Raw genomic sequence first — 27,905 nt, forward strand, 5'->3', positions numbered from 1 at the left:
AGAAAATTCCTTTAATGCATACTTGCATACTGCAAATAGCTCTGAGTGGAATGATGGATTTTAAATAGGTTGGTAATGATTTTAAATAACTTTAAAGCTCAACAATCTTCCTTCCGAGGGACTTAGGCAGCTCTTTTTTTTATCTTGCATGATGGTAGCATGTATTTCAGTGTTTATGATCAAACTAGACCAGTTGATTGATGTTTATATACTGCAGGGTGTGTCCTTCCATTTTCAGAATCAGAATGAGCTTTATTGCCAAGTGTGCTTACACATACAAGGAATTTGTCTAAGTGGTCTATTCATCTGATTTGAGTAATTCCTCAGTGTCTTTATCATGTGAACTAATTGTTTTACATTTAGTTAGCTAATCATTATATTATATTATATTATATTATATTATATTATATTAGATTAGATTAGATTATGAAATTACATTACATAATATTATATTACATTATATTATTAAGAAAGTTTTGTTTTGAATGCCCCTGCCTTTCATATGCCTTTGTTTTTGTTTTTCATTTATTCCATCTGTTATCTATATAATTACATAGGTAATGTTAAACATAATTATGTTGGAATTTATATTTTGTAGGAAAGTACATGGTAAAATGCCATTTATGAGTTGTTTTTATTTTTGACCCATATTTGCATGTTAGGGGAGAATTTAGCAATACATCGTGAGATCAATTAAAAATTGACATTACTTTGTGACTTTAAGACTTTCGTCACTGACATAAAATCACGCGAAAATGTAGCTACTCCTCCTTTGTATGGACGTCCAATCAGCGCGAAGAAAATTCGCCAAGTTGTTCCTGGAACGTCATCAGGAATCCGGTGACTGAAGATTACGTGGTGAAATTAGTTATCCAGATAGCCCGACAAAAAGAGCATACACGTATGTATCATCCACAAGGATATTCTCGGATAAACGTTTAACGTTAGCTATGAATTTAATCAGTTCTGACGGAGTTCATGAAGGTTTCAAGGTAGGTTCTTACACGGCTGTTTTGTTGGTTTAGTAATGGAGATGTACGAAAGCTAACATTAGCTTATGTTTACAGTTTGTGTCTAATTGTTACTTGCTGAGCTTTTTATGGACACTTTCGGGGTAGACCATGTCTTCCACTGTTAATAGTTTATGGATAATTCGTTTTGGCATCAAGCTAACGTGTGACGATGACATCTGAGACCGGTTAGCCTACAACAATGTAGCATGTCAAACAATGTAAACATTGAGCCCATTTTGCAGTCCAGTGTTTTCTTAGCAATTGAACATACTTTCATTGTGACCCTCCATAAAGGCAAAGTGATGATTGTAACGCACTTTCCTTGATAAATTGGGATACAGTTTGCCAGTATTTCACTGTCAATGTATTTAAAAGAGTGTCAGCTGTTTTAAAAGTGACAGCACATGACACTTTGGCAGAAATGTTCCTGCCTACATAAAAGCAATTATATTTCTCATCACCTGTAATGTTTTCCATCTTAAGAGTTAATCGGTGCTTCTGTCCCATTAGCGTTCTTTAAATATAGAAGATTTTATTCACTTATATACATATATACAGTACTGTGCAAAAGTCTTAGGCACATAAGATGTTTCACAAAAACGTTTGTCTTAAGATGGTTATTTATATCTTCAGCTTTAGTGTGTCAATAGGAAATATACATTTTAGACTCCCAAACAGTATTTTTGCAAATATAATAGAACAGAAAAGAAGAACAGGGAACCCTGCAACAGATAGCATTGCCCCCACAAATCCCCCCACTGAACATCGAGTCAGTCTGAGATTACATAAAGAGACCGAAGCAATTGAGGCGGCCTAAATAGATAGAAGAACTGTGTCGAATTCTCCAAGAAGCTTGGAACATCCTATCTCCCAACAACCAAGAAAAACTATGTCTAGGTGTACCTATGATAATTGGTGCTGTTTTGAAGGCAAAGGTGGTCACACCAAATATTGATTTAGCTTGTTTTATGTTTACTGCACATTGTATGACATTAATTGATATATGAAAACTATGCCATTATTTTTGAAGACATCCTCACTATGCAACAGTGCTTAAAACTTTTGCACAATACTGTATGTATATATATATATATATATATATATATATATATATATATATATATATATATATATACATACATATAGAGTTTTTTTTATTACATTCTTTGTCTGTCTTGTTATTGCATAATGTCTGAGCCTCAGCAAACCCTTTGCAGGTTGTACAAATGATAAATAAAACAAATTGACTAATGTTGTGATTGTCTGATCTTCTGCAGGGTCAAAGCAGCAGACTGTGACACCAGAATGAGATCGTCCTATCCTGTGTACGAAGTTTGTTGGGCATTACGAGGTCCCTTAAGCGTCTCATGCTATTGGAGACAATCGTAGAGAACCGTTCAAGTTATCACATATTGGACCTTAAACACGCAAACGTACGCTAAACCCTACAGTGATGTTTGCAAAGTTGAAGAAGAAGCTGGCAGACGAGGGAGCCTCTGCCCCCCGATCCGGTCGCATTCCCCGTTCCATGAGCAAAGAGTCCATCACTTCTGTCGGGGCAGATTCAGGGGATGACTTTGTGCGTAAATCTTACTTTCTCTTTCTGTTTCTTTCTGTGTAGCTCCACTTCATAGTCCTCAGCTTCTTGTGATCTTGTATCTTCACATGATCACAAATCTTTTTGATGTTTACATTAAAGAAAACTGCTGACATGGCCCTTGATCATTAATTTAAAATGTAGCTAGTTAAGATTCTAGAGATACAGTAATAATTCTTCCTAAACAAACTAAAAACATACCGTATAAGTTTGTTTTTAGGCATCAGTATAGTTTCACCTGACTTTCTAAGGACACGTGGAATAATCCCAGTTTCAAAAAGCAGAGTTCCGCATAATTTACAACCATTTATAGGCTGACACTGTAAATATCAAGATGTTGCCTATGGCAAAAGCAGCATGACCTTAATAATAAGCTTGAAAGAGTTATTCTTATCAGAAAGTAATATCGGTATGTAGGATGAAGTGTATTTGCACTGTGCTGCATCTGAGTGGTATTAAGAGTAGTTTTATTAATAGAGGGTTGTGTTCTGCTGCTTAGGAAACTTGTGGAGTATAAGGAAGCATTAATATCACCTGCTTGAATAAACCAGTGTAACCTGATCTTTGAGCAATTTATGGCAAACACACACACACACACACACACACACACACACACAGAGAGATAGACGTCGGGATAGATTCACATACACACAAAAGGATAGGTTCGTGTTGTTGTAAGCCTTAAATAATTAAAACTGCAGACTTGATGGAGGACATGACGGTGTATCAATAACCGGGTCTAAATCAAAGCCCTTTTTCAAACAGGTTTTTTTTTTTTTATAATAAAGAGAGTTGGGTTTGGATAGACCATGTGTGTTTGTGCAACTGGCTAACTGTTTCAAATAAAAAATAGTTTGGCATTTGCATTTTGTGTTGTAGCATTTTGAGATTTATTACTTTGCTAGATGCATTGCGAGATTTGCTTCTACCTCCGTTTTTGTAGTTCATTTTCTGCTTGGCTGATTGATTAAAAGATAATGATTTAGTAATATAACGATGCTGATGATTGTGTATACATTTGTATTGTTCACTCTCAGGCGTCTGATGGCAGCAGCTCCAGAGATGATCTCTCGTCCCAGATTCAGCGCAGAAATGATCAGATACGAAAGCTGGAGGCCAAACTCTCAGGTATCACACACACGAGACTGTTAAACTTATCTGAACACATCAAAGGAGAGCATGAATGAGAAATGGAGAAACAACTGGCCAAAGCAAAGATTGGAAAGGAACTTTTGAAACAATCAAATGTTCACTCAGAAATGAAAATTGTCTCATTATTTACTCAACCTCATACCATCTAGATGTGTATGACTTTCTTTCTACTGCTGAACACTAAGATTTTTAGTAGAATATTATAGACATGTAGGTCCATACAATGCATATGAATGGTGTCAAGAAAATCGAAGCTCCAAAAAGGACATAAAGGCAGCATGTAAGTAATCCATAAGACTCCAGTGGTTTAACCCATGTCTTTAGAAGCTATATGATAGGTGTGGGTGAGAAACAGATACATTTTTAAGTCCTTTTTTACTGTAAATCTCCACTTTCACATTCTATGTTTGGCAGTTGACATTCTTTGTGCAAATTATCACCTGCCAGGCAGGGAGGAGAATTTATAGTGAAAAGGCACTTAAATATTGTTCAGTCTCTCACCCACACCGAGTGTTCGAGAAACCTGTTTGTAAACAGACACATTCTGTTTTTCCCTCCATTTGTTATCATCTTAATCATATTTATCCCTTTGTTTTTTCCCCCCTGATTTTGACCCTCCTCCCACCCTACCCGTGAACCCCTATCATATCACTTCTGAAGATATGGATTTAACCACTGTAGTTGTATGGGTTAATTTTATGCTGCCTGTATGTCCTTTTTTAGAGCTTCAAAGTTCTGGCCACCATTCATATGCATTGTTTGGACCAACAGAGCTGAAATATTCTTCTAAAAACTCTTAATTTGTGTTCTGCATAAGAAAGAAAGTCATACACATCTGGGATGGCATGAGGGTGAGTAAATGATGAGAGAATTTTTATTTTTGGGTAAAATATCCCTTTGGGATATTTCACCCAAAAATGAAAATGATCTCATATCCCAGGTGTGTACGACTTTCTTTCTTCACCAGAACACATTTGAAAAAAAAATTGAAACATTTCTTAGCTCTGTACGTCCTTAAAATGCAAGTGAATGGAGATTTCTCTTTTGAAGGTCCAAAAATCACAGACAGTCAGCATAAACGTCATCGATACAACTCCCAACTGTTAAATTAATGTCTTCTGAAGCGATACGATCGCTTTTGGTGCAAATAATAATCAATATTGAAGTATTTATTTGAACTATAATCCAATGCTCAGGAGAGGTTGGGTCCAAGCGGTCTCTCGTGTGACGTATTTGCGTTGTCATGGATACCGAGGTAATCTCACATTCTCCACTCGGTTGAGACATCCAGGATAAGCACACAAGCACACCATTGTGAGTAAAGAAACAGATAAAAACAGATCTAAACCAAAATCAACCAAGCTACTGTATAGCGTTCCTCCTCTGCTCTTGTAAACATCGCTGCTCTTCCGGCTGTAAATCACGTGTGTCAGTTCTTGCGTGTTTCAAATGCCAGTGCGATTATGTCACATGTGCATACCGCTGCTGACCCGAAGCGTGATTTAGAGTTAAAAAAATGTAATTAAATATGTATCTTTTTCGCACCAAAAGCGATCGTGTCGCTTTAGAAGACATTAATTTAACTGCTGGTGTCGTATGGATGACATTTATGCTGACTGTCTGTGATATTTGGAGCTTCAAAAGAGAAATCTCTATTCACTTGCATTTTAAGGACCTACTGAGCTAAAACATTTTTCTATTTTTCTTCAAATGTGTTCTGGTGAAGAACAAAAGTCATACACATTGGGAATATCATGAGAGTGAGTAAATAATGAGAGAATTTTCATTTTTGGGTGAACTATCCCTTTAAAGGTGAAGTGTGTCTTTTTTTTTTTTTTTGTATCTTAAAATGGATAGACAACTATAAGTAAGCCATTCATAGGCTGAGTTCCCAGAAAATTGTTAAAAGAGATATTCTGTGGCTCTTTCATAACATTGCTTGTCTGAGCATCCCGATCACCCCACATAGCAACATTAACTCAACCAATGGCATGAGTTCAGGACGGGACTACCTGTTTTCTGGCCAATGGCAGATGGGGAGAGTGTTCGAGAAACCTGTTTGTAAACAGACACATTCTGTTTTTCCCTCCATTTGTTATCTTCTTAATCATATTTATCCCTTTGTTTTTCCCCCCTGATTTTGTCCCTCCTCCCACCCTACCCGTGAACCCCCCCCCACCCCACAATCTTCCTCTTCCTCCCTCCGGTCGTGTATGTGTTGGTATCCCATTCCCCAACCCCAGACTACGCTGAGCAACTTCGGCTAATGCAGAAGACCAAGGAGAAGCTTGAGATTGCATTAGAGAAGTATCAGGATTGTACGTACCATTATTTTCCTCCCATTTTCACCTCTTCCTTTCTCTTTAGCTTTCTCTCCTCTGCTCTGTTTCCCATTTGTTTGTCCAATGCATTACACAAACCTCAGGCATCTCAAACGTAGACAACTCAGATGTTTTCAAAGTTGATTCTTTATCCAAAAACAAATAATCAGGATTGTGTTTACCTCTTGCCTTCAGAGTTTTTTCATGACTGGACATTATTGCTTCAACAGTTTAAAGGTCCAATCCATGATTCCTCTAGTTTGCAGTGCTAGTGACAGGCCATTGGGGTAATTGCAAGCTCTATTGCTGCAATTGTACATTGTGCCTAAAAGGTAGGCATAATATAATGAGTTTTTCAAAAGCCTGCAAAATCTCCCTATGTGCTGTGGCACTCAAAAGGTAAAGTCATGCTTTAAATGGATAGCCTCAGATTCCATTTATAGACTGTACACCCCCAACATAAGAGGAAACAACAGACAGATTATATGTGATTAATTATAGGTGCATGTACTAACAATGTCTTTCAGTTTCAACCATGGACATCTAAAAATTAAGCAATGTTGTTCTTTTTTTATTTTCATTGACAATTGATTTGTCGGGCTATATTGATCTTTTTTTCCCTCATAAAGGTTAAATTAAATAACAATTCATGATTAAAAGTAGTGAGTTTTCAATTAAAATGCACTAACAAAGATATTTTAAGTACTTGTCTAAAATTACTCTCTGTGATAACAAGTAACCAATGAGTTATAATGTTCTGTGTGGCTGTTTTGGAATCTTTGGGTTATTTAAATAATACAAATAATAATAATTATTATTATTATTGAAGAGCTTCACATATCTGTTGTTAAAGGGATAGTTCACCCAAAAATAATAGTTCTCTCATCATTTACTCACCCTCATGCCATCCCAGATGTGTATGACTTTCTTTCTTCAGCAGAACACAAATTAAGATATTTAGAAGAATATCTCAGCTCTATAGGTCCATACAATGCAATGAATGGTGGTCAGAAATTTGAAGCTCCAAAATCCACATAAGGGCAACATAAAATAAATCAATACAACTTCAGTGGTTAAATCCATGTCTTCAGACACAAGATAAAAGGTGTGGGTGAGAAACAGATCAATATTTAAGTCCTTTTTCCTTCACAATCACTTTCTCCTGTTTTTGGTGATTCTCATTCTTTGTGTGTATCGCCCCCTACTGGTTAGGGAGGAGAATTTATGACAAAAAAAATGACTTAAATATTGATCTGTTTCTCACCCACACCTTTTATCTTGTGTCTGAAGACATGGATTTAACTACTGAAGTCATATTGATTACTTTTATGTTGCCCTTATGTGGATTTTGGTGCTTCAAAGTTCAGACCACCATTCACTTGCATTGTATGGACCAAAAGAGCTGAGATATTCTTCTAAAAATCTTCTTTTGTGTTCTGCAGAAGAAAAAAGTAATACACATCTGAGATGCCAGGAGGGTGTGTAAATGATGAGAGAACTTATTTTTGGGTGAACTAACCCTTTAAGCACTCACTTAATTGCTAAGCTTCTATTATTAGAGTATTTACTGTAAATGAGTTTGCTATTTGTTTATATACAGTGAGGTACAAATCTAAATTATTGTCTGTAGTTCAAAGACAGTAAGAAAATAACCAGGAATATTCCTTCATCAGAAGCATAACTGACAGTCATTTAAATTGTGTTGTGTTTCTTTCTTTGATCAGCATCCATGCAGAAACTTCAAGACCAGAATGAAGTCTTCCAGGCTAACAGAGCCAAGATGGCAGAAGGCATGGCTTTAGCATTAGAGAAGAAGGACCAGGAGTGGATGGATAAGATTGCATCATTAGAGCAGGTTAGCAGGTGTTTTGGGGCATTTTGGTTAAAGATCTGAGCTGGTAACTCGATTGTTGTTGGTTCGAGGACCACAAGGGACGATCCATGTGTCAAAAGTCCCCATGGATTACATCAGGACCAACTACCCCTGTAAAAAGCTTTTCATATAAACGTGTTAAATGATTACTTCCTGTTTCCAAAACAATAATTTTTTTAAACCTCTGCCTGCATTTTGAAATCTAGAACTGAGTGTTTTGTTCTTTCTTTCAAACAGGAGAAGGCGTCACTGGCTGCTCAGCTAGAAGAGATGACGGAGCAGAGTTTAAGTCTCTTCCAGAAGAGAGATGACCTGGATGAACTGGAAGGCTTTCAGCAGCAGGAGCTAGCCAAAGTCAAACACATGGTCAGTTGCACAGTAAACCTGGTGTTATTTTATTACAAGTTGCATATTGCATGAATAGCATTAATACATTCTTTAATATTTCAGAATTACAAACACAGTACTGATATATACACAACCAGTCAGAAAGTTGGACACATTATTTTTTCCACATTTCTGATTAATAGTGAAATGATTGGGATTGTGTAAAACATAAACAAATAAAGATAAAACCATCTTGTAATTTACCTTTTTCAAAATAGCCACAATTTACCTTGATAACTGCTTTGCTAAATTTGGACATTGTCTCAGCCAACTTCGAGGTATCCACCTGGGATGCTTTGTAAACAGACTTGGAGTTCCCATAAATGTTGGTCAGTTTTACCTGCACTATACTGTCCAAGATTTTAAATAATAATTTATATTTGTCTACAAAACTAATTTCAAATATTTAAGTGTAAACCTTTAGATCCAAAGGTTTGATATCAGAAACATAAATTCTTTCAGGTGTATTCAAACTTTAGACTGCTTGTGTAAACTGGTGGAGAATGCTCCATTTTAGTGTTGCTTGATTTCATGTTGATCATTCAGTTTTAACTGATACATTGAAGACATGGGTGGAAATATCTAGGGTGGTTTGTTTCCTACTTGATGAATAGGAATTTTGTAGTGTCTGTTGGAGATGAGATGTCCTCTTCAAAACTGAATTGTGGTGTTACGCAAGGATCTCTTTTAGGGCCAGTATTGTTTTCACTCTATATGTTACCGCTTGGTTCTGTGATTCGAAAACACAACATTAATTTTCATTGCTATGCAGATGACCTGCAATTGCATTTGTCGTTGAATAATCTGACTAATTTAAATGTTCTTCAAGCGTGTACCAGAGAAAAACATAATGGAGGGATGTAATTTTCTTCAGTTAAATACTGATAAAACAGAGGTTGTTATAATCGGCTATGATTCTAAAAACTGTCAGACTGAGTCAGAACTTAACCAGGTGGTCCCAAATATTCAGCAGGTGGTGAAAAAGCAGGTTGGGAGTCTATTTTGATAGTAATTTAAATTTTGAATACCATGTCAGGAAGTAAGTTCAATCTTGTTTTTATCAGTTAAGGAAAATTTCTAAGTTGAGACATGTCTTGAGTTTCAGAGAAGCCCATAAATTCTTTTTTTTTCTTCTTCTTGCCTTGATTATTGTAATGTCAACGAACTTAAATCATTGCACTTTAGCACAGCTACAATCAGTGCAAAATGCTGCAGTTAGACTTTTGATACAAACAAGGTCTTTTAAGCATATTACTCCAGTTTTAGCTTCTTTGTATTGGTTACCAATTCATTTTAGGGTTGATTTTAAGATTTGTTTATTACATATAAGGCATTGCATGACGTAGCGCCAGAGTATTACGTAGAACATTTAAGAACTTATGAAACAGTTAGACCTCTTAGATCTTCTTGTCATGAACTGTTGGCTTCAAGATCCAGATGCAAAACAAAAGGTGTTAGAGTGTTTGAAGTGAAGGCCCCACGGTTATGGAACAGCCTGCCTTGGGATATTAGATCTACCAAATCGTTTTAAGTCTCGTTTAAGTCTTGTATAGACTTGCTTTTTTTTACTTTTGTAAATGTGTTGTTTTTTTATTGCGTATGTTCCATTTATTACCATATGAATATGTTGGGCTTTACTGTGTGTTTTTGATTTTATGTTTTGTGAAGCATTTTGTGCTTGATCCCTAAAGGCTAAAACTATTGTTATATTAAACTGTGATGAACATTCCTGCAGTTTTAAAGGAGCATTTTATCTTACACCAAGCAGTGTCTGATAACTTAGATTAGAGCAGCTCACATGCATCCCAAAACAGAAAACAAGAGGTCTGTTGCTTCCTCACAAGCCACATTAGCACTCGTCATAATTGGGCATTTCTCCTGCAGTTGTTGAAACGAGAGGAGCAGCTGAGTCAGCGGGAGAAAGAGCTCAAACTGAGGGGAGAGGAGCTGAACACAGCGAGACTGACCCTGAGCCAGACCCAAAACAAGCTGTATGAGCTGGGAGAAGAACACGAGGAGATGTGCCGGCTCAACTCACAGCTACAAGCCCAGAGGTGTGAAAAGAAGTGCAGAAGAACTTGTCTTTATTTCCGCAAATGTTTGGAAGATGTGAGAATGTGAAACATAATTTTTAAGAGTAAGGTTTTGGATCATTTGATCAAAGTGCAGTGTTCTGTCAAACTGTGTAATAAGTGAAATAGAATGGAAATGTGACTATTGAAATATGTATTTAACAGTTAACTAGGCTTTGATGTTAAATAAGAATATCTTCCTTTTGAAAGTTAGCTTGCATTTGCCTGCTTGTTAGTTGCAGGTTTTAGAAAGTACAGCAAAGTTTTAAATGAGAAATGTAATCCACAATCTATGTATTTGTGTCTCAGGGATGAGCTGTTGAGTGAGAGAGTGGAGGCACAGAGAAGAGTTGTGGATCTGGAGAGAAGAGAGCAAGAGTTACAGCAGCTGATCCAGCAGGTGTCAGAGGATTTCCAGAAGGTAAGAAATATTTCTTTACACTGGAAACATCTAGCTCATCAGTGCAGATGATGCAAGAGGTTCACTTATGGTAATCAAGGTAGAGTCCCTTTAAAGTAGAGTATTCAGTCCCACCTTTTTTTACATTTGCGAATTTGCACATCTTCATTTTCACAAATCATTTTCATTTTCACAAATATCTTTGACATTTTAGAGCACTTTGGTTTAAAAATGCCCACAGATATCTTAAATTTACTAAATGTATTAATTATCAAAACTATACATTAATCAATTGTATAAATATCTTCACCCTTGCTTTCACACGCACAAATAATCCCAGAAGAAGCCAGCATTTTCTGTAGGTACTGGAACTATAGAGTATTACAGTCTTTATCTGGAAGTAAAAATCCCATTTAATTTTTCCATTGATTAATTGATTTTCAGTGATAACTTATAAACCTTTAAAGACAGACCTACCGTGAGCTCTGAGGTTGTTCATTGATGTTACAGGTACATGCTTCTCCTGAAGCCATCAGTCTGCCTTATTTCAACTTCATTGCTTAAATATTGTGTTTGATAGTGGAATTCCTGGTAAACAACTACATTATCCATAACCACTGCCAACAAAGACCGCAAAATGTGCCTCGGAGCGACCGCCCGCTCCAATGACGCACTGTGAGTGACGTAATCGAGTCGGTCTCCCTTTACCCTTAAACGTCTTATCTATTTGTACATATCAGAATATTTTGCAATAAATGTAAAATATATTGTTTCTATACTTATAATCAATAACCTAAAATCAATAGTTTTATATATTCCCTAAATTTGTATTCAATTACATCATTCGCAATGCTTCATGGGATTGTAGTTTGTGCCCTCATGAATGACGGTAAGTACACATTCTTGTACCTTTGTCTTTTTGTCTGATTTTCAAATACTTTTTTGCCTCAAACAAAGTTTGTAATGTTGTGATTCACCTTGGACCTGGTTGGTTCATGGCTTTCAGCTCTTTCACGGAGGATATTATGAATCCCTATGCAAAAATGAATGGGAATAATACTTCCGGAACCCAGATGGCTGAAAAAGTGGACAGGCACCGTTGTGCTCTATTGACCTGCAAACCTGTCTGTTTAAAAATAAAGGAATATACATTTTTGAATGTGCCACATTTATAATAATAACACAGACACTCCAATACTCAATTTTGGAATGGTTTTATGAAAATCAGCTCCACATTTGTTTTGTGTTTTCCAGGCAAAATGTCATGCAAAAGCACTACAGAAGTCAATGGAGCATCTCCAGTCTGAACACAATACACTGAAACTACAGCATGAACAGCACAAGAACAAGGTTCTTGCTCATTCTCTGTTTTGCATGCTGTTAAATGTGTACATTATTTATTATGAAATGGTATAACTCCTCATGCCATACTGTAATTGGTCAGACTGCAGTGACAGAGGAGGAGCGAGAGCGTCTGTTGGCTGATCTGCAAGAGAAAGCTGCCTCCTTACAAAGGAAACTAGAGGGGAACCTCTCTGAAGATGAACATCTACATGAACTGCTAAAGGAGGTCAGAGGACACACACGCATATACGTGCATATCATCTTGCTGCTGTTTCAGTCATCTTGTATTCACATGTGTTGTGTTTTGTGAGTGTAGAAGTCTTCATTAGAGCAGAGGTTAGAAGAGGCAAGAGGAGAGCTGCGGGAGGAGAGAACCAATCACACCACAGCAGTCAGCTCACAAGAGGTCCAGGTAAACTGCCAACTTCTACTAGGAACGTCATACCTTTGTTTATTTTGTTGGGCCTGGTTATACATACTCTCACAGTATTACTCAAATATCAAGATGTCTCTTAGTGGAAAATTTACAAACCGGTACTAGTGAGTTTTTATTTTACAAAGAGTTAACATGTTTTGCTATTCTACGCTACGCTTTATCAAAGAGATAGTTCACCCAAAAATGAGAACTCGCTCATCTTTTACTCATCCTCATGCCATCCCAGATGTGTATGACTTTCTGTCTTTCTGCAGAACACAAATAAAGATTTGTAGAGTATCTCTGCTCTGTTGGTCCATACAATGTAAGTGAATGGTGAAGAAAAGTTTGAATCTCCAAAAATCACATAAAGCCAGCTTAAATGTAATCTATAAGACTCCAGGTTAAATCCATATCTTCTGGAACTATATGAAAGGTGTGAATGAGAAACAGATCAATATTTAAGATAAACTTTTTTTCTATAAATCTCCTCCTTTGACCAACCCCAACCAGTAGGTGGTGATATGCACAAAGATTCAATCACCAAAAAACGAAAGTAGAAGAGCGTTAAAGTGAAGATTTATAGTAAAAAAAAATAAATAAAAAAAAAAGGACTTAAATATTGATTTGTTTCTCATCCACGCCTATCATATTGCTTATGAAGACATGGATTAAACTGGTGGAGTCGTATGGATTACTTTTATGCTGACTGGAATTAAAATTTCTTGCCACCATTCACTTTATTTTATGGACCTACAGAGCTGAGATATTTTTCTAAGAATCTTTATTTATGTTTTTCAGAAGAAAGTCATACACATCTGGGATGGCATGAATGTGAGAGAATTCTGAAAATGTAAATTTATTTTTTATTTTTGGCGATTCACATTTTTTGTGCATATCACCAACTTCTGGGCAGGCAGGAGAATTAATTATATACAGTTAATACAGTGCTATACTATGTTGTAATCTACTGCACTGTGCTGTACTGTACTGACCTGTATTATACTCCACTATACTACAGTATTCTGTTCCGTACTAATTTACTGACCTGTACTATTGCTATACTCGCTGTACTACATAGTGCCATACTGACCGTAGCTGTGTTTCCTAAAAGCATCATAAGCCTAAGTAGATCATAGAAACCATTGGCGCCAATGGTCTCTACGATCAACTTAAGCTTGCAATGCTATTGGAAAATGCAGCCCTGTACTATCTTGTACTGCATTGTATAGTGCTATTCTTTCTGATCTGCATTATACTTCACTGTATTGTATAGTGCTATACTATACTGTACTAAACTGTTTTTGTATTGCAATGAGAGAATTCCTGTTGTCCTGTGTTTGCAGATCTCTCGGCTGAACGCTAACATCACAGATCTCCAGACTCTGCTGAAGCACAAAGACGACTCATCCAAGGCTTACAGGGAGAGGACAGACGCACAGGTGAGAGTAGTATAATTCTCCAGTTAACCCACACATCACACAACTGTGCTTTATAGACCTGAATGACATGTGTTTTTTCTCAGATATCTGATCTGGAGCAGAGGCTGACTGATTGCTTTGAGAAGATGAAGAGTTTGGAACAGCAGCTTGCAGATAGTGAAACACATGCAGAAAAACTGGTAGATGATGTCAGATAACTATCTGAAAAAACCTTTTAAAGCAGGTTCAGAAGAGAAGGCTGTTGTCTGATCTTGAATTAAATTATACACAAATGAAAGTACCCCCTTTGTAATTAAAAGTAATCCATAAGACGCCAGGTTAAATCCATAGCTTATGAAACTATATGAAAGGTGTGAATGAGAAACAGATCAATATCTAAGTCCCTTTTTTCTATAAATCTCCACGTTTGACCTGCCCTGCCCAGTAGGTGGCAGTATGCACTAAGAATGCAGTTGCCAAGAAACTAAAGAAGAAGCATGTGGAAGTGAAAGTGGAGATTTATTTTCATCCACACCTATCGTATTGCTTAACCACTGGAGTCGTATGGATTACAAAGTTCTGGCCACCATTAATTTGCATTGTATGGACCTACAGAGCTGAGATATTTTTCTAAAAATCATTATTGTAGAACTTTATATTTTATCGCACTGTACAGTGCTATTCCTTTTGACCTGCATTATACTTCATTGTATGTACAAATGAAAGTACCCCCTTTGATTGTTTGTTAGACATAGAAAAGGGCTTATTGGGTTTATTAACAAAGAATGGCATATAATGCAGTGACTGGCCTTCCGATCAGCTTTATTGTTAATCCTTAAAGTTTTTTTAACCTTTTGCCTCAGAATGTTGTCCTTTTGACCTTTGGTCCCACAGCAGTTGGAATGGGCAGAGGAGAGAGAGAGGCTACAACAGCAGGTCTCGACACAGAGACAAAGAGGCCTGGAGAAAACAGCCAAACTAGAGGAAGAACTTCTTTCACAACAGAAGGAGAGAGAAACAGAGATCAACCAACATCAGGACAGCATGGTGTGTGAATTGTCAATAGCAGGACTTTCTTTGATAATAAAAAAAAAACATGGGAAAGTTATTAAACATCAGACTTATGTTTACTTCTCTCATGTCTCTTTCTTTCTCTCAAGCGGTTACTGGAAGAAGAGAAGGCTTCACTGTTGAAAAGCAAAGCTGAAAGTGAGAGCACTGTAGAAAGACTAACTGCAGAACTGGAGCAGTCCAGAGTAAGAATAATGAGAATAGTGTACTTCATCTACTTTGGTGCATATTTTAAATTTTAAAGATGATGTCATTTTTTAGGGTACAGAGACTTCATCAGGAATAGTGGTCAACCTATACTGGTTTTTCAATGACCAGTGCCAATCCTGATGCACTATAGTATGTGGCCAAAAGTTTGTGTACACCATATGTGCTTGATGAACATTGTGAACAAAGTCAGTGGGCATGGCCGTGAAGTTTTGATATTTTTGTGAAAGCATACTCTAAGCCTAGGCGCAAGTGGTTTGGCAGAATCTGCGTGCAAAGCGCTAACAAGCTGGGTCAAGTTTAATTGTGAGGTTCTTCTCCAGTTATTGCACTGTCTGCATCCTAATATATATTCCCTTCCCTGTCAAGCAATGTCATTAAAAATGAAGACAGCCTATTTATAAGAATTTGGTAGTGTAAGTGGGCTGTATCCATATGGACCATTTGTGTCTTGCGTTCTTTTGCACAATAACTACATCCTTGCTGTGAACTCTCTCCTGTTTTGTCTGCCATTGTTCCAGTGCTTTAGTATTTAGCAGCGAAATACTACCAATTGATTGATTGCTCTTTGGTATCATCTGCTGGTGGAATCCCCAAACTGCAAATGCTGGAACTTATTTTAGACTTTCCCTTGACAATAGACATGCTTCTCAGACATCTTTTATTTCTCAGGAACATAGCAAATTGCAATTAGCGGCACATATTAACATACAATACGCCCACTGTTTGTGTGTATACGCCCACAGAGAGCACAAGCAGTACCACCCACGACCACTTGCACTGGCATGAAAATTGCACTTAGAATTAGCTAAATAAGATGAAAATTAAATAAGACAAGTGCAGGCCTGAAAAAAAAAAAAGCCCTTAATTTCAAAACTGTAGGCATCTATTGCCCTTTTCTGCAATAACAGCTTCCACTCTTTTAGGAAGACTTTCACTATATTGCATGTAGTAACATATAGCAAAGCAGGGATTTGCTCCCATTTAGACACAAGAACATCAGTGAGGTCAGGAACTGATGTTGGGCGGTGGGGCCTGGCTCACAGTTGGTGTTCCAATTCACCCAAAAGATGTTCAGCGGGGTTCAGGTCTAGAATGCCATTGTATTGAGCAGCATTAAGAATGTACATAAATGGAATTAATGGAGTAACCATACTTGTTAATTAGGGTGTCCAAATACTTTTGGCCATATAGTGTATTTAGAGAGCAGATATCTTATAATGGCCTTTAAGTCTGTGTTTGATATAATGTCAGTATGTACAAAATACAATTTTATGGTAGTAAAGTATAATAGCACACTTGTTCCTAAGAATTTTTTTTAATAATATTCTCACCAAAACTGTGATATTTTGAGCCACGTGCTCTTCAAAAGACACTCAATAATTATTCATAATTCACTGAAAACTGGAAAACATAAATGTGCATTATCCATTGATAGGGTTGAGTTTGAAACTTCTGTTCCGTTAATCAGCCAAGCGGGCACTCAGAACAGACGAATATCGGCCAGTTAACCTTCTTGACCAAAATATCACTCCATCTCAAATCAGAAAAGTGGTTTTCTTGACATTGGAGCAGAACTTCTGCACATTTAAAGGAGTATTTAATGTGACATTTTGCCAACCAGAGTATCTTTATGTGCGTCACAGGCGGAGTTGAGCAGCAGACAGACTGTAAGTGTTGAAATTGCCAAAGCTCTGGAGGAAACACGAAAACAGAGGGAGGAGCTTCAACAACAGGTCAACACACATCTGTTCATGAATTCATGCAGCTGTCTATTTGTGTTAGGAATTTGATTATTATTTACCATAGCCAGTTAATTTTCTTTGGGGCAGTCTCGAAAATAAAACACTAAAGTGTTTTTTTAACATTGTATGTTGCTTGTCTCTGATAGGTCAGCAAAATGGCAGAGTCTCTTGAAAGGGCAGAACAAGAAGTGAATCGACTCTCTAAAGTGTTGGGGATGAAGGAGGAGGAGCTAAACAGTCTGAAGGAAGGTAAGGGATTGTAATAAAAAAAGCATCAATGTACTCTCTAATGATTGTCTTGAAAAGCTACTGCTGCTCATACTTATTGTGTGTGTTTGTATGTGTCAGATCTGCAGGCGGCCCGTAGCAGTCTGTCCTCTCTGCAGGCTGAGTGTGAATCTCGTCATTTGGAAGCAGAGGAGAGAGAGCGAGCGCACAACTCTCAGCTGACATCACTTCAGCAGGAAGTCCTCACTAAAACACAACAGCTCACCTCTTACCAATCACGGGTCAGTGTGTGTTTGAGTCTTTCACTTACATACCTGTCCAGTGAACATCTGAGCTGCCTGTACTTGCTTTATTATGCTTGTTAATTTACATGTTTATTTTTGTCAATATGTGTGTCAGGTGTCTGATCTTGAGGGTGAGGTGATGAGTTTAACAGCACAGTCGCTTGCAGACAAATGTGAGAGTGAACACAATGGGGCGGTTACAGTAAGTGATCTGGACCAGCTGCAGAAAGTCAACAAAGACCTGGAGCAACAATTGGCTGAAAAGAACAAGGTAAATGCAAAGAAGCTAGAAACTGAAGGAAAGGAGAGCTTGCAAGGTTCCTAGTCTTTTTTGGGGAGCTGAAATATACTTTTGGAAAGTTGACGTCCTATGGTGTGACATGCTATTCTCCCATCTAAAATGATTTTCAACAGCATTTTTCAAGAACTTTCTTTTAGAATTATTATGCATGCTGCCCTAATGAGCTCATATTAATTGAGAAACTACATAGAATATTTGTACTCTTAGAGATCTAATTTATTTTTCACACTGCAGGACCATTTCAAATGAACTGGTGAAGGCAAAAAGGTGAAATAGTTATGAAAAAGTTGAAAAACTTAAAGAAATTGTAGCCAGTTACAGGATTTAAGATGTGCATATTTTAATGTAAAATGTTGATGTTGACAAAAAGTCAATGCGTTATGCATTATTTTATTCAAAATTATGAGCTTAAATTATTATAAAATATTATATGAAATCATATCATATTATACATATTTAATAAAAATAAAATGTATTTAAAAATAAATAATACACTTAATTTTTTTTTGTATGCAGGAGGTTGAAGCTTCGAACATTAACTTTAAAGATAACATGGAATAAAAAAATAGTGTGCACAATTTATCAGTGATGTTATTTTAAAAATGTAATAACTTCTTACTCTAAAACTTTTTTTTTTCTTTTTACAAGACCATGTGGGCGGGGAAAAAGATTTGCTAATTATGTCATAGTGTAACACGTTAAGATCCAATCAAATCCCAGTGGATAAAATGAAGTCCTGCCCTAGATTACTACCATCTGAAAATTCTGTTTACTCTGAATTATGTCACATTATGGAAGTTTCATGTTGTTGTTTTTGTTTAACAAGAATAATTTTAGATTTGAATTTTGGTAAAGTTTTACATATTCACATTCAAACACATTAATATATACAGTATAGGTTATAAAGGTAACCAATAGTAGATTTTGCAGATACCGATAACTGAGGTATAACTGCCAAGGTTTTAAAAATTAGCTTATAAAATGTTCAAAATTTCATAGTCTTTCCATACTATGACTTGCACAGACACAGAAGTTACAATATATACTGTATGTGTGTGTGTGTGTGTGTGTATATATATATATATATATATATATATATAAAAACTCAGCAAAAAAGAAACGTCCTCTCACTTTCAACTGCTTTTATTTTCAGCAAATTTAATGTGTAAATATTTGTATGAACATAAAAAGTTTCACAGACATGTGACTAACAGAAATGGAATAATGTGTCCCTGAACTAAGGGGGGGTCAAAATCAAAAGGAACAGTCAGTATCTGGTGTGGCCACCAGCTGCATTAAGTACTGCAGTGCATCTCCTCCTCATGGACTGCACCAGATTTGCCAGTTCTTGCTGAGATTTTACCCCACACTTCCACCAAGGCACTTGCAAGTTCCTGGACATTTCTGGGGGGAATGGCCCTAGCCCTCACCCTCCGATCCAACAGGTCCCAGATTTGCGCAATGGGATTGAGATCCGGGCTCTTCGCTGGCCATGACAGAACACTGACATTCCTGTCTTGCAGGAAATCATGCACAGAAAGAGCAGTATGGCTGGTGGCATTGTCATGCTGGAGGGTCATGTCAGGATGAGCCTGCAGGAAGGGTACCACATGAGGGAGGAGGATGTCTTCCCTGTAACGCACAGCATTGAGATTGCCTGCAGTGACAACAAGCTCAGTCCGATGATGCTGTGACACACCGCCCCAGACCATGATGGACCCTCCACCTCCAAATCGATCCCGCTCCAGAGTACAGGCCTCGGTGTAACGCTCATTCCTTCGATGATAAACATGAGTCTGACCATCACCCCTGGTGAGACAAAACTACGACTTGTCAGTGAAGAGCACTTTTTGCCAGTCCTGTCTGGTCCAGTGAAGATGGGTTTGTGTCCATAAGCGACGTTGTTGCCGGTGATGTCTGGTAAGGACCTGCCTTACAACAGGCCTACAAGCCATCAGTCCAGCCTCTCTCAGCTTATTGCGGACAGTCTGAGCAATGGAGGAATTGTGCGTTCCTGGTGTAACTCGGGTAGTTCTTGTTGCCATCCTGTACCTGTCCCGCAGGTGTGATATTCGGATGTACCGATCCTGTGCAGGTGTTGTTACACATGTTCTGCCACTGCGAGGACGATCAGCTGTCCTTCCTGTCTCCCCGTAGCGCTGTCTTAGACATCTCACAGTACGGACACTGCAATTTATTGCTCTGGCCACATCTGCAGTCCTCATGCCTCCATACAGCATGCCTAAGGCACGTTCGCGCAGATGAGCAGGGACCCTGGGTATCTTTCTTTTGGTGTTTTTCAGAATCAGTAGAAAGGTCTCTTTAGTGTCCTAAGTTTTTATAACTGTGACCTTAATTGCCTACCGTCTGTAAGCTGTTAGTGTCTTAATGACCGTTCCACAGGTGCATGTTCATTAATTGTTTATGGTTCATTGAACAAGCATGGAAACATTGTTTAAACCCTTTACAATAAAGATCAGTAAAGTTATTTGGATTTTATTTGCTGAGTTTATATATGTGTGTATATATATATATATATATATATATTAGTGTGTGTGTATATATATATATATATATATATATATATATATATATATATATATATATATATATATATATATATATATATATATATATATATATATATACACACACACTAATATATATATATATATATATATATATATATATATATATATATATATATATATATATATATATATACACACACACTAATATATATATATATATATATATATATATATATATATATATATATATATATATACACACACACTAATATATATATATATATATATATTAGTGTGTGTGTATATATATATATATATGTGTATATATGTGTATATATATATATATGTGTATATATGTGTATATATATATATATATATATATATATATATATATATGTATATATGTATATATTAGTATATATTTCACCAGATGAGGTTTAATAATGAATAAGGTTTATTATTATTCAAAATATGAAGATGGAGACATGATGTATGTGACGGGGCAAGTTTCCAGATTCATATTTTCTTTGTATGCCCTTGCTTCAATTTAGGACACATCATTATCTAATCAGAATAACAAAATATGCTTTGAAAGAAGAATAAAAATATGCATCAATATTGTCAATGATTAAAGATTTAAATACAGGAAACACCCATGTGATTGTTAATAACAAAAACTGTCTGCATAGATTTATGCCAATAATCGATAGTTCCAAACAGCAACCATCGGTAGCGATTAATCTGTAAAACTGATATATACGGTCTACCTGTTAGACTAAAAATGTGTATATTTGTCTCTTTTCAGACAATAAAACAGCTACAGCAGAGGCTTGCAGAACTGAAGAGGACATTACAGAAAGAGCTGGTGAGTGTGTGTGTTTTTTTTTTTTTTTTTTTTTTTAGATGCATGTATACAAAATGTTTTTACACTTCCACAGATATTATACAACAGAATCCATGTTGGTAACCATTAATTTGTGTGCATGCAACAGAAACTGAAACCAGATCCTGACTCTGAAAAGGAGAGACTCCAGGAAGGGAGGCAGGAAAGATCGGCTGATAAGCCAGTCTCAGAGATGCCCACCCCAGCCACAGGTCCAGCTCTAGCCCCAGGACACACTCAAACCTCAGGCCTGCCTCCCATCACGCCAAACACCACCGTCACCAATAGTTCAGACCTCACAGACACACGAGAGATCAACTTTGAGTACCTCAAACATGTGGTGCTGAAGTTCATGTCATCCAGAGAGGCAGAGGTGAGGGCTTGTTCGGTACCTGTATGCTGTGACGTAATTGTACAGTTAAGCCACACTTAAAAATGTATGAATTCTGTTGCATTAAGAACACAATTTCAAACCAAATGATGTTAGGTCACTAGATAAGAAATGACCGTACTTCGGAGTTCGGACCCTGCAATGAAGGATATATCCAATATATTTATATATGAAAAGTGCTAAATGCCTTTTTTTTAATTTTTTTTACTTAAAGGAATGGTTTCTCTCATAATTTTCTCATCCTCATGCCATCCCAGATGTGTATGGCTTTATTTAATCTGCAGAACACAAATTAAGATTTTTAGAAGAATATTTCAGCTCTGTAGGTCCATACAATGCAAGTGAATGGGTGCCAAAATTTTGATGCTCCAAAAAGCACATAAAGGCAGCATAAAAGTAATCCATACCACTCCATTGTTTTAATCCATATCTTCAGATGTGATATGATAGGTGTGGTGAGAAACAGATCAAAATTGAAATCTTTTTTGCTAGAAATTCTTCTCCCTGCCCAGTAGGGGGTGATATGCATAAAGAATGTGAATTACCAAAAACACAAGAAGAAGAATGTGAACGTTAAAGTGGAGATTGATTGAGCAGGGAGGAGAATTTATAGTAAAAAAGGACTTGAATATTGTTCTGTTTCTCACCCACACCTATCAAATCACTTCTGAAGACATGGATTTAACCACTAGAGTCGTATGGATTACTTTTATGCTGACTTAAGTAATTTTTGTAGCTTCAAAATTTTGGCACCCATTCACTTGCATTGTATAGACCAAAAGAGCTGAGATATTCTTCTAAAAATCTTCATTTGAATTCAGCAGATGAAAGAGAGTCATTCACATCTATTCTGGGATGGCATTAGGGTAAGTGAATGATGAGAGAATTTTCATTTTTGGGTGAACTATTCCTTTTATTGCAAAAACATTCTTACATTTACGATGTGATTTAAATGTCTGAATACATTTCGGGGTTACTGTAGATCTTCCCTGTAAGCTGATGAATGAAATACAGTTAAAGTCAGAAGTTTACATACACTTAGGTTGAAGTCATTAAAACTAATTTTTTAACCACTCCACAGATTTAATATTAGCAAACTATAGTTTTGGCAAGTCATTTAGGACATCTACTTTGTGCATGACACAAGTAATTTTTCCAACAATTGTTTACAGACAGATTGTTTCACTTTTAATTGACTACAACTACACTGGAATCACAATTCCAGTGGGTCAGAAGTTTACACACACCAAGTTAACTGTGTCTTTAAGCAGCTTGGAAAATTCCAGAAAATTAAGTCAAGCTTTTAGACAATTAGCTTCTGATGGGGGATGTACTGAATTGGAGGTGTACCAGTGGATGTATTTTAAGGCCTACCTTCCAACTCAGTGCCTCTTTGCTTGGCATCATGGAAAAATCTAAAGAAATCAGCCAAGACCTCAGAAAAACAATTGTGGACCTCCACAAGTCTGGTTCATCCTTGGGAGCAATTTCCAAATGCCTGAAGGTACCACGTTCATCTGTACAAACAATAGTACGCAAGTATAAACGCCATGGGACCACGCAGCCATCATACCTCTCAGGAAGAAGATGCATTCTGTTGCAAATGTAGTTTGGTGCGAAAAGTGCAAATCAATCCCAGCACAACAGCAAAGGACCTTGTGAAGATGCTGGAGAAAACAGGTAGACAAGTATCTATATCCACAGTAACACGAGTCCTATATTGACATAACCTGAAAGGCTGCTCAGCAAGGAGGAAGCCACTGCTCCAAAACCGCCATAAAAAAGCCAGACTACAGTTTGCAAGTGCACATGGGGACAAAGATCTTACTTTAGAGAAATGTCCTCTGGTCTGATGAAACAAAAATTTAACTGTTTGGCCATAATGACCATCATTATGTTTGGAGGGTAAAGGGTGAGGCTTGCAAGCTGAAGAACACCATCCCAACCGTGAAGCATTATTCCTTCAAATCATGTTGTGGTAGTGCTTTGCTGCAGGAGGGACTGGTGCATTTTACAAAATAGATGGCATCATGAGGAAGGAAAATTGTGTGGATATATTGAAGCAACATCTCAAGACATCAGCCAGGAAGTTAAAGCTCGGTCACAAATGGGTCTTCCAAATGGACAATGACCCCAAGCATACCTCCAAAGTTGTGGCAAAATGGCTTAAGGACAACAAAGTCAAGGTATTGGAGTGGCCATCACAAAGCCCTGACCTCAATCCGATAGAAAATTTGTGGGTAGAACTGAAAAAGCGTGTGCGAGCAAGGAGGCCTACAAACCTGACTCAGTTACACCAGTTCTGTCTGGAGGAATGGGCCAAAATTTATTGTGAGATAAAGCAACTTATTGTGAGAAACTTGTGGAAGGCTACCTAAAATGTTTGACCCAAGTTAAACAATTTAAAGGCAATGCTACCAAAGACTAACAAAGTGTATGTAAACTTCTGACCGACTGGGAATGTGATGAAAGAAAGAAAAGCTGAAATAAATCATTCTCTCTACTATTTTTCTGACATTTCACATTCTTAAAATAAAGTAGTGATCCTAACTGACATAAGACAGGGAATGTTTTCTACGATTAAATGTCAGGAATTGTGAAAAACTGAGTTTAAATGTATTTGGCTAAGGTGTATGTAAACTTCTGACTTCAGCTGTATGTTTGTCTGGATTATTGATCAGAACAGTAATATTGGATTTATTTTGTTCCAATGGCATTTGATTTATAACGCTGTTTATGAAGCCGTAATAAAAGGTTTTTCATAATATGATGTACTCAAATTCATTTCTTGATTTAGTCAGATTCATACTGGTATTACTCATTTCTAAACCCCTTTGTTGAACTCCTGGCTGTGGAAGCATAATTTAAGTGATGCTAAAATTAATATTCCTATTTTAATAACTCTCTCTCTCTCTCTATCCCTCTTCATCTCTCCCCCCAGGCCTACCAGCTCATCAGAGCCGTATCTGTACTCCTGCATTTCACACATGAGGAAGAGGACATGCTCAAACAGACACTGGAGTACAAGGTTTGTATATGCATATATTTGTACTGTAAGTGTGATGGAGGACCACATATAGAAATGTCATCCTATGTTCTTCTTTAACTTCACCACACTAAGCGGAGAACTCCTCCACACCCGTGGGCTAACTAGGCCACTGTACTGAAGCAGCGAACAATGTGGGTCAGGATATCTGGCTCAGCACTCCATTAGCACTGGGTGACACAGTAATAGCAGCTGTCAGGTATTTATATCTCACCAGCAGCAGTGCTTAAAAGCAGGGGAAATCAGTGCACTTCACTGTGCTAGATTCCACTTACGGCTTCAAATTATGCTGTCCCTTTTCAAATGTACACTATATGGAACTAAGGATGCACAATTACAGTTAGCCAATACTAGTGTTATTTTATTTATTTGTATGTATTTTTTTTTACTTTCAGCATCGAAAGCAGATAATATCATGGCTTTTTTTGTCCAATTCAAACATTATTTTTAAAATGTTAAAAGCCAGCAGTTAATCATATTTTCTACTGTATGCTTTGATTCCCAATTTTACTTGAATTCTAGACTGGAACATATGCTTGCTATTTTAGTGCTGTTAAAAAGAAACTGGCAGAACGGAATAGATTTGTAACAATGGCCATCATATCAGTTATTAGCCATATCAAAATCTATTGGCTTTCATATTGACCAAAATTTCACAACTTTCTCCATTTCAACCAATGAGGTGGCCACCTTATGTTTGAACAATGAAAGCGCTATTTGAGTCTAATGATTTTTGTTATTTTTATTTTGTGTTACAGATGTCATGGTTTGGTTCCAAGCCCACACCCAAAGGTATCATACGGCCTTTCATCTCAGGAACCTCAACAAGTTGGAGCTGAGAGATAGAAACCGTAAGAGAAAGAGGGAAAAGTGGGAAGACTTGTCAAATGATGTCTGAAGGGAACAATAGTTGACTCTGCAGTTTCATTCGGTCTCAACAGTTCCTGTGTAGCTCATCATACCCTCTAAAGAATGAGAGATGACAAAAATAAGCTCTATCGGTCCAGTTTTCACTATTCAAATATTGCAGGGATTGGAAACAAAATACTTTATAGATGGACATTTTCTTTGTGAATGGAGACTTTACTCCTTATAAGTAATGGTTAAATGATGTTTCGCATCATCTGTCTTGCATATAGACTATGTTGCATCTGCTCTGAAGACGAGCATCAGACATGAGAAACATTTATGTGCAGATGGTTGAATCTGCTTTCGGTATCTACCACAGCTATTTCCAGCATCCTTCAACTGGATAACGCCTTGCAACACAGAAATCAATTATTTTTCATTCACTTTTTTGGAATACATAACTAAGAACAGACTGTGAAATCATGGTTGGATAAATTATTTACACCGCTCTATTCCAGCAGTACAGAATGATAATTTTGCCCTGTGCTGGACGTCAGTGAAAATCACGAGTGGGATAACATGCCCTATACTGTCATGACTTTGAATATGTGGAAGCATCTTATTTTAATCTGCCTTGTGTATGTGGAAATTACAATTACGTACATTCCATACAAGTATTTATATATGATTATCTGTATATAATTGATGAAAAGGTTTATAAATCAGTGGATATGCAAGTTATTTTTCTTCTGTTCATCATATACATGCATTGGTCCTCAGAACTGTTTGTGTGTGATATTGTGTGTGAATGAGAGAGATGCTTCACTGTGGGCTTGAAACTGTAACATAAAGGCAAATATGCATAGACTGAAGAGAAAAAAAAAAATGGATGCCTTTATGCTTTGATTGTACATTGGATTTGAGTGTATACTAAAGCATTTGAGTACACTCAACATTCAAGGATAAAATACTATGGACTGAAATTATATTTCCCTGTGAAACATGTCATTAGAAATATCTTTCCTTTTTATCTGTGAAGACTGAATCTAGTTTTTGGTCAAAGACAGTGTTTTGCTGACAGAACAATCGAATTTGTGTGTTTTAACACTTTTTAAGACCACATCAGCACTAAGGTTAAACACTTTGAATGATGCAACACAGCGTCTTATAATGAAAACAGCCTTGAATATCCGTGCAAATGTTGGATATTTCTTGTAAGCTTTTTTTGTTTTAAAGATGGAACCCAAAGAATTTAGCTGTTGTATTGTTGTGTGTATACAAAAAAAAAAAAAAAAAATGGAAAACAATTGCTTACTCTTGAAGCTTGAATCAATTGCAAACCCCAGTTTACCACTGTGCTCATCCTAAAATAGCATTTGATGTTGGTTCAGGAAATGACATGTTTAATTTGTATTTATTTATCTCCCTTCTTTTTCAAATTCAACTGGAAATTTTTACACCCTGTTTTACTGTAAGTTAAAATTCTTAAAGAACACATTTGGAGACCATATATATATATATATATATATATATATATATATAAATGCCCTGTGTAAGAACAGTCTGAAAATAAGATTTCTTTTTAAAAGTCCATTTAGCAAAAACTGAGAACATGCATAACTGTTTTATGATACTGTAGCCATCATAGAAGTATCCATTATTTCTGGTTGCTGTAAAATACCACTGCATCCTTATTTTGATTTCAATTTATGGTCTGTCAAGAACATCAAGACTTGATAAAAATTTTTTTAAATCTGTTCAGTGATTTTGTTTGAAGTCATATTTATGCTTGTATCTTGATGCAGGTGCTGACTACGCTGTTCTTGTTGTAAAAGTGGATTTGAAAGTGATGAGGAAAAGCCTTTTGGAATCATTTTTAGAGAAGAATTAAAATGAGATCAGACATTAGATCAAGCAAAGATTACAAGGTTTGGTTTCACTTTAAATTAGTTTTCTCCAATAGATTACAATTTGTAAGGTAACCAGTGCTGGGTAGATAACTTCAGAATTGCAATCCCAATACTGATTACAATTGACAACTAAAAATGCAAATCAGAAACCTAATCTTGTGGATTATATTTAAAGTATTCTAATCTGATTATTTTTGAATGATTATTACCTCTGACCTAACTCTTTGTTTATTTGATGACTGGTGAATTTGAGTATGATAGTCTACACTATTTTGATGTAATGTTGCTTAAGTGCTTTGAAGACAACTTGAAGCAGAAAATGTGAATTGATATGATTTGTGTGTGTGTGTGTGTATGTTTTACATGCTATTTTTGCAAAGATGGCAGAAAAAGATGAAGGGAATTATTCTTATTTTAAAGAGGATTTCTTTTTAAACTTGTCCTCCAGATTTTATTTAATTTTT

The 27,905-nt window shown here is 36.6% G+C and overlaps 1 protein-coding gene across 1 annotated transcript; it reads left to right on the forward strand.

Annotated features, from left to right (window-relative positions):
* Positions 1-836: 836 nt before the first annotated feature.
* Positions 837-27,288, forward strand: golga1 (golgin A1). Its single transcript, XM_051669321.1, has 23 exons — positions 837-992; positions 2,291-2,592; positions 3,648-3,738; positions 6,006-6,080; positions 7,808-7,938; positions 8,194-8,322; positions 10,228-10,397; positions 10,725-10,836; positions 12,070-12,165; positions 12,260-12,385; positions 12,476-12,571; positions 13,921-14,016; positions 14,100-14,195; positions 14,890-15,042; positions 15,156-15,251; positions 16,920-17,009; positions 17,165-17,267; positions 17,367-17,527; positions 17,646-17,801; positions 21,168-21,227; positions 21,355-21,618; positions 24,578-24,664; positions 25,441-27,288. The coding sequence occupies exons 2-23, from the start codon at positions 2,467-2,469 to the stop codon at positions 25,519-25,521; spliced, it is 2,595 nt and encodes an 864-aa protein (XP_051525281.1). The 5' UTR covers positions 837-992; positions 2,291-2,466; the 3' UTR covers positions 25,522-27,288.
* Positions 27,289-27,905: the final 617 nt, after the last annotated feature.

The sequence above is a fragment of the Myxocyprinus asiaticus genome, chromosome 33, assembly GCF_019703515.2.
Source record: "Myxocyprinus asiaticus isolate MX2 ecotype Aquarium Trade chromosome 33, UBuf_Myxa_2, whole genome shotgun sequence".
NCBI lineage: Eukaryota > Metazoa > Chordata > Actinopteri > Cypriniformes > Catostomidae > Myxocyprinus > Myxocyprinus asiaticus.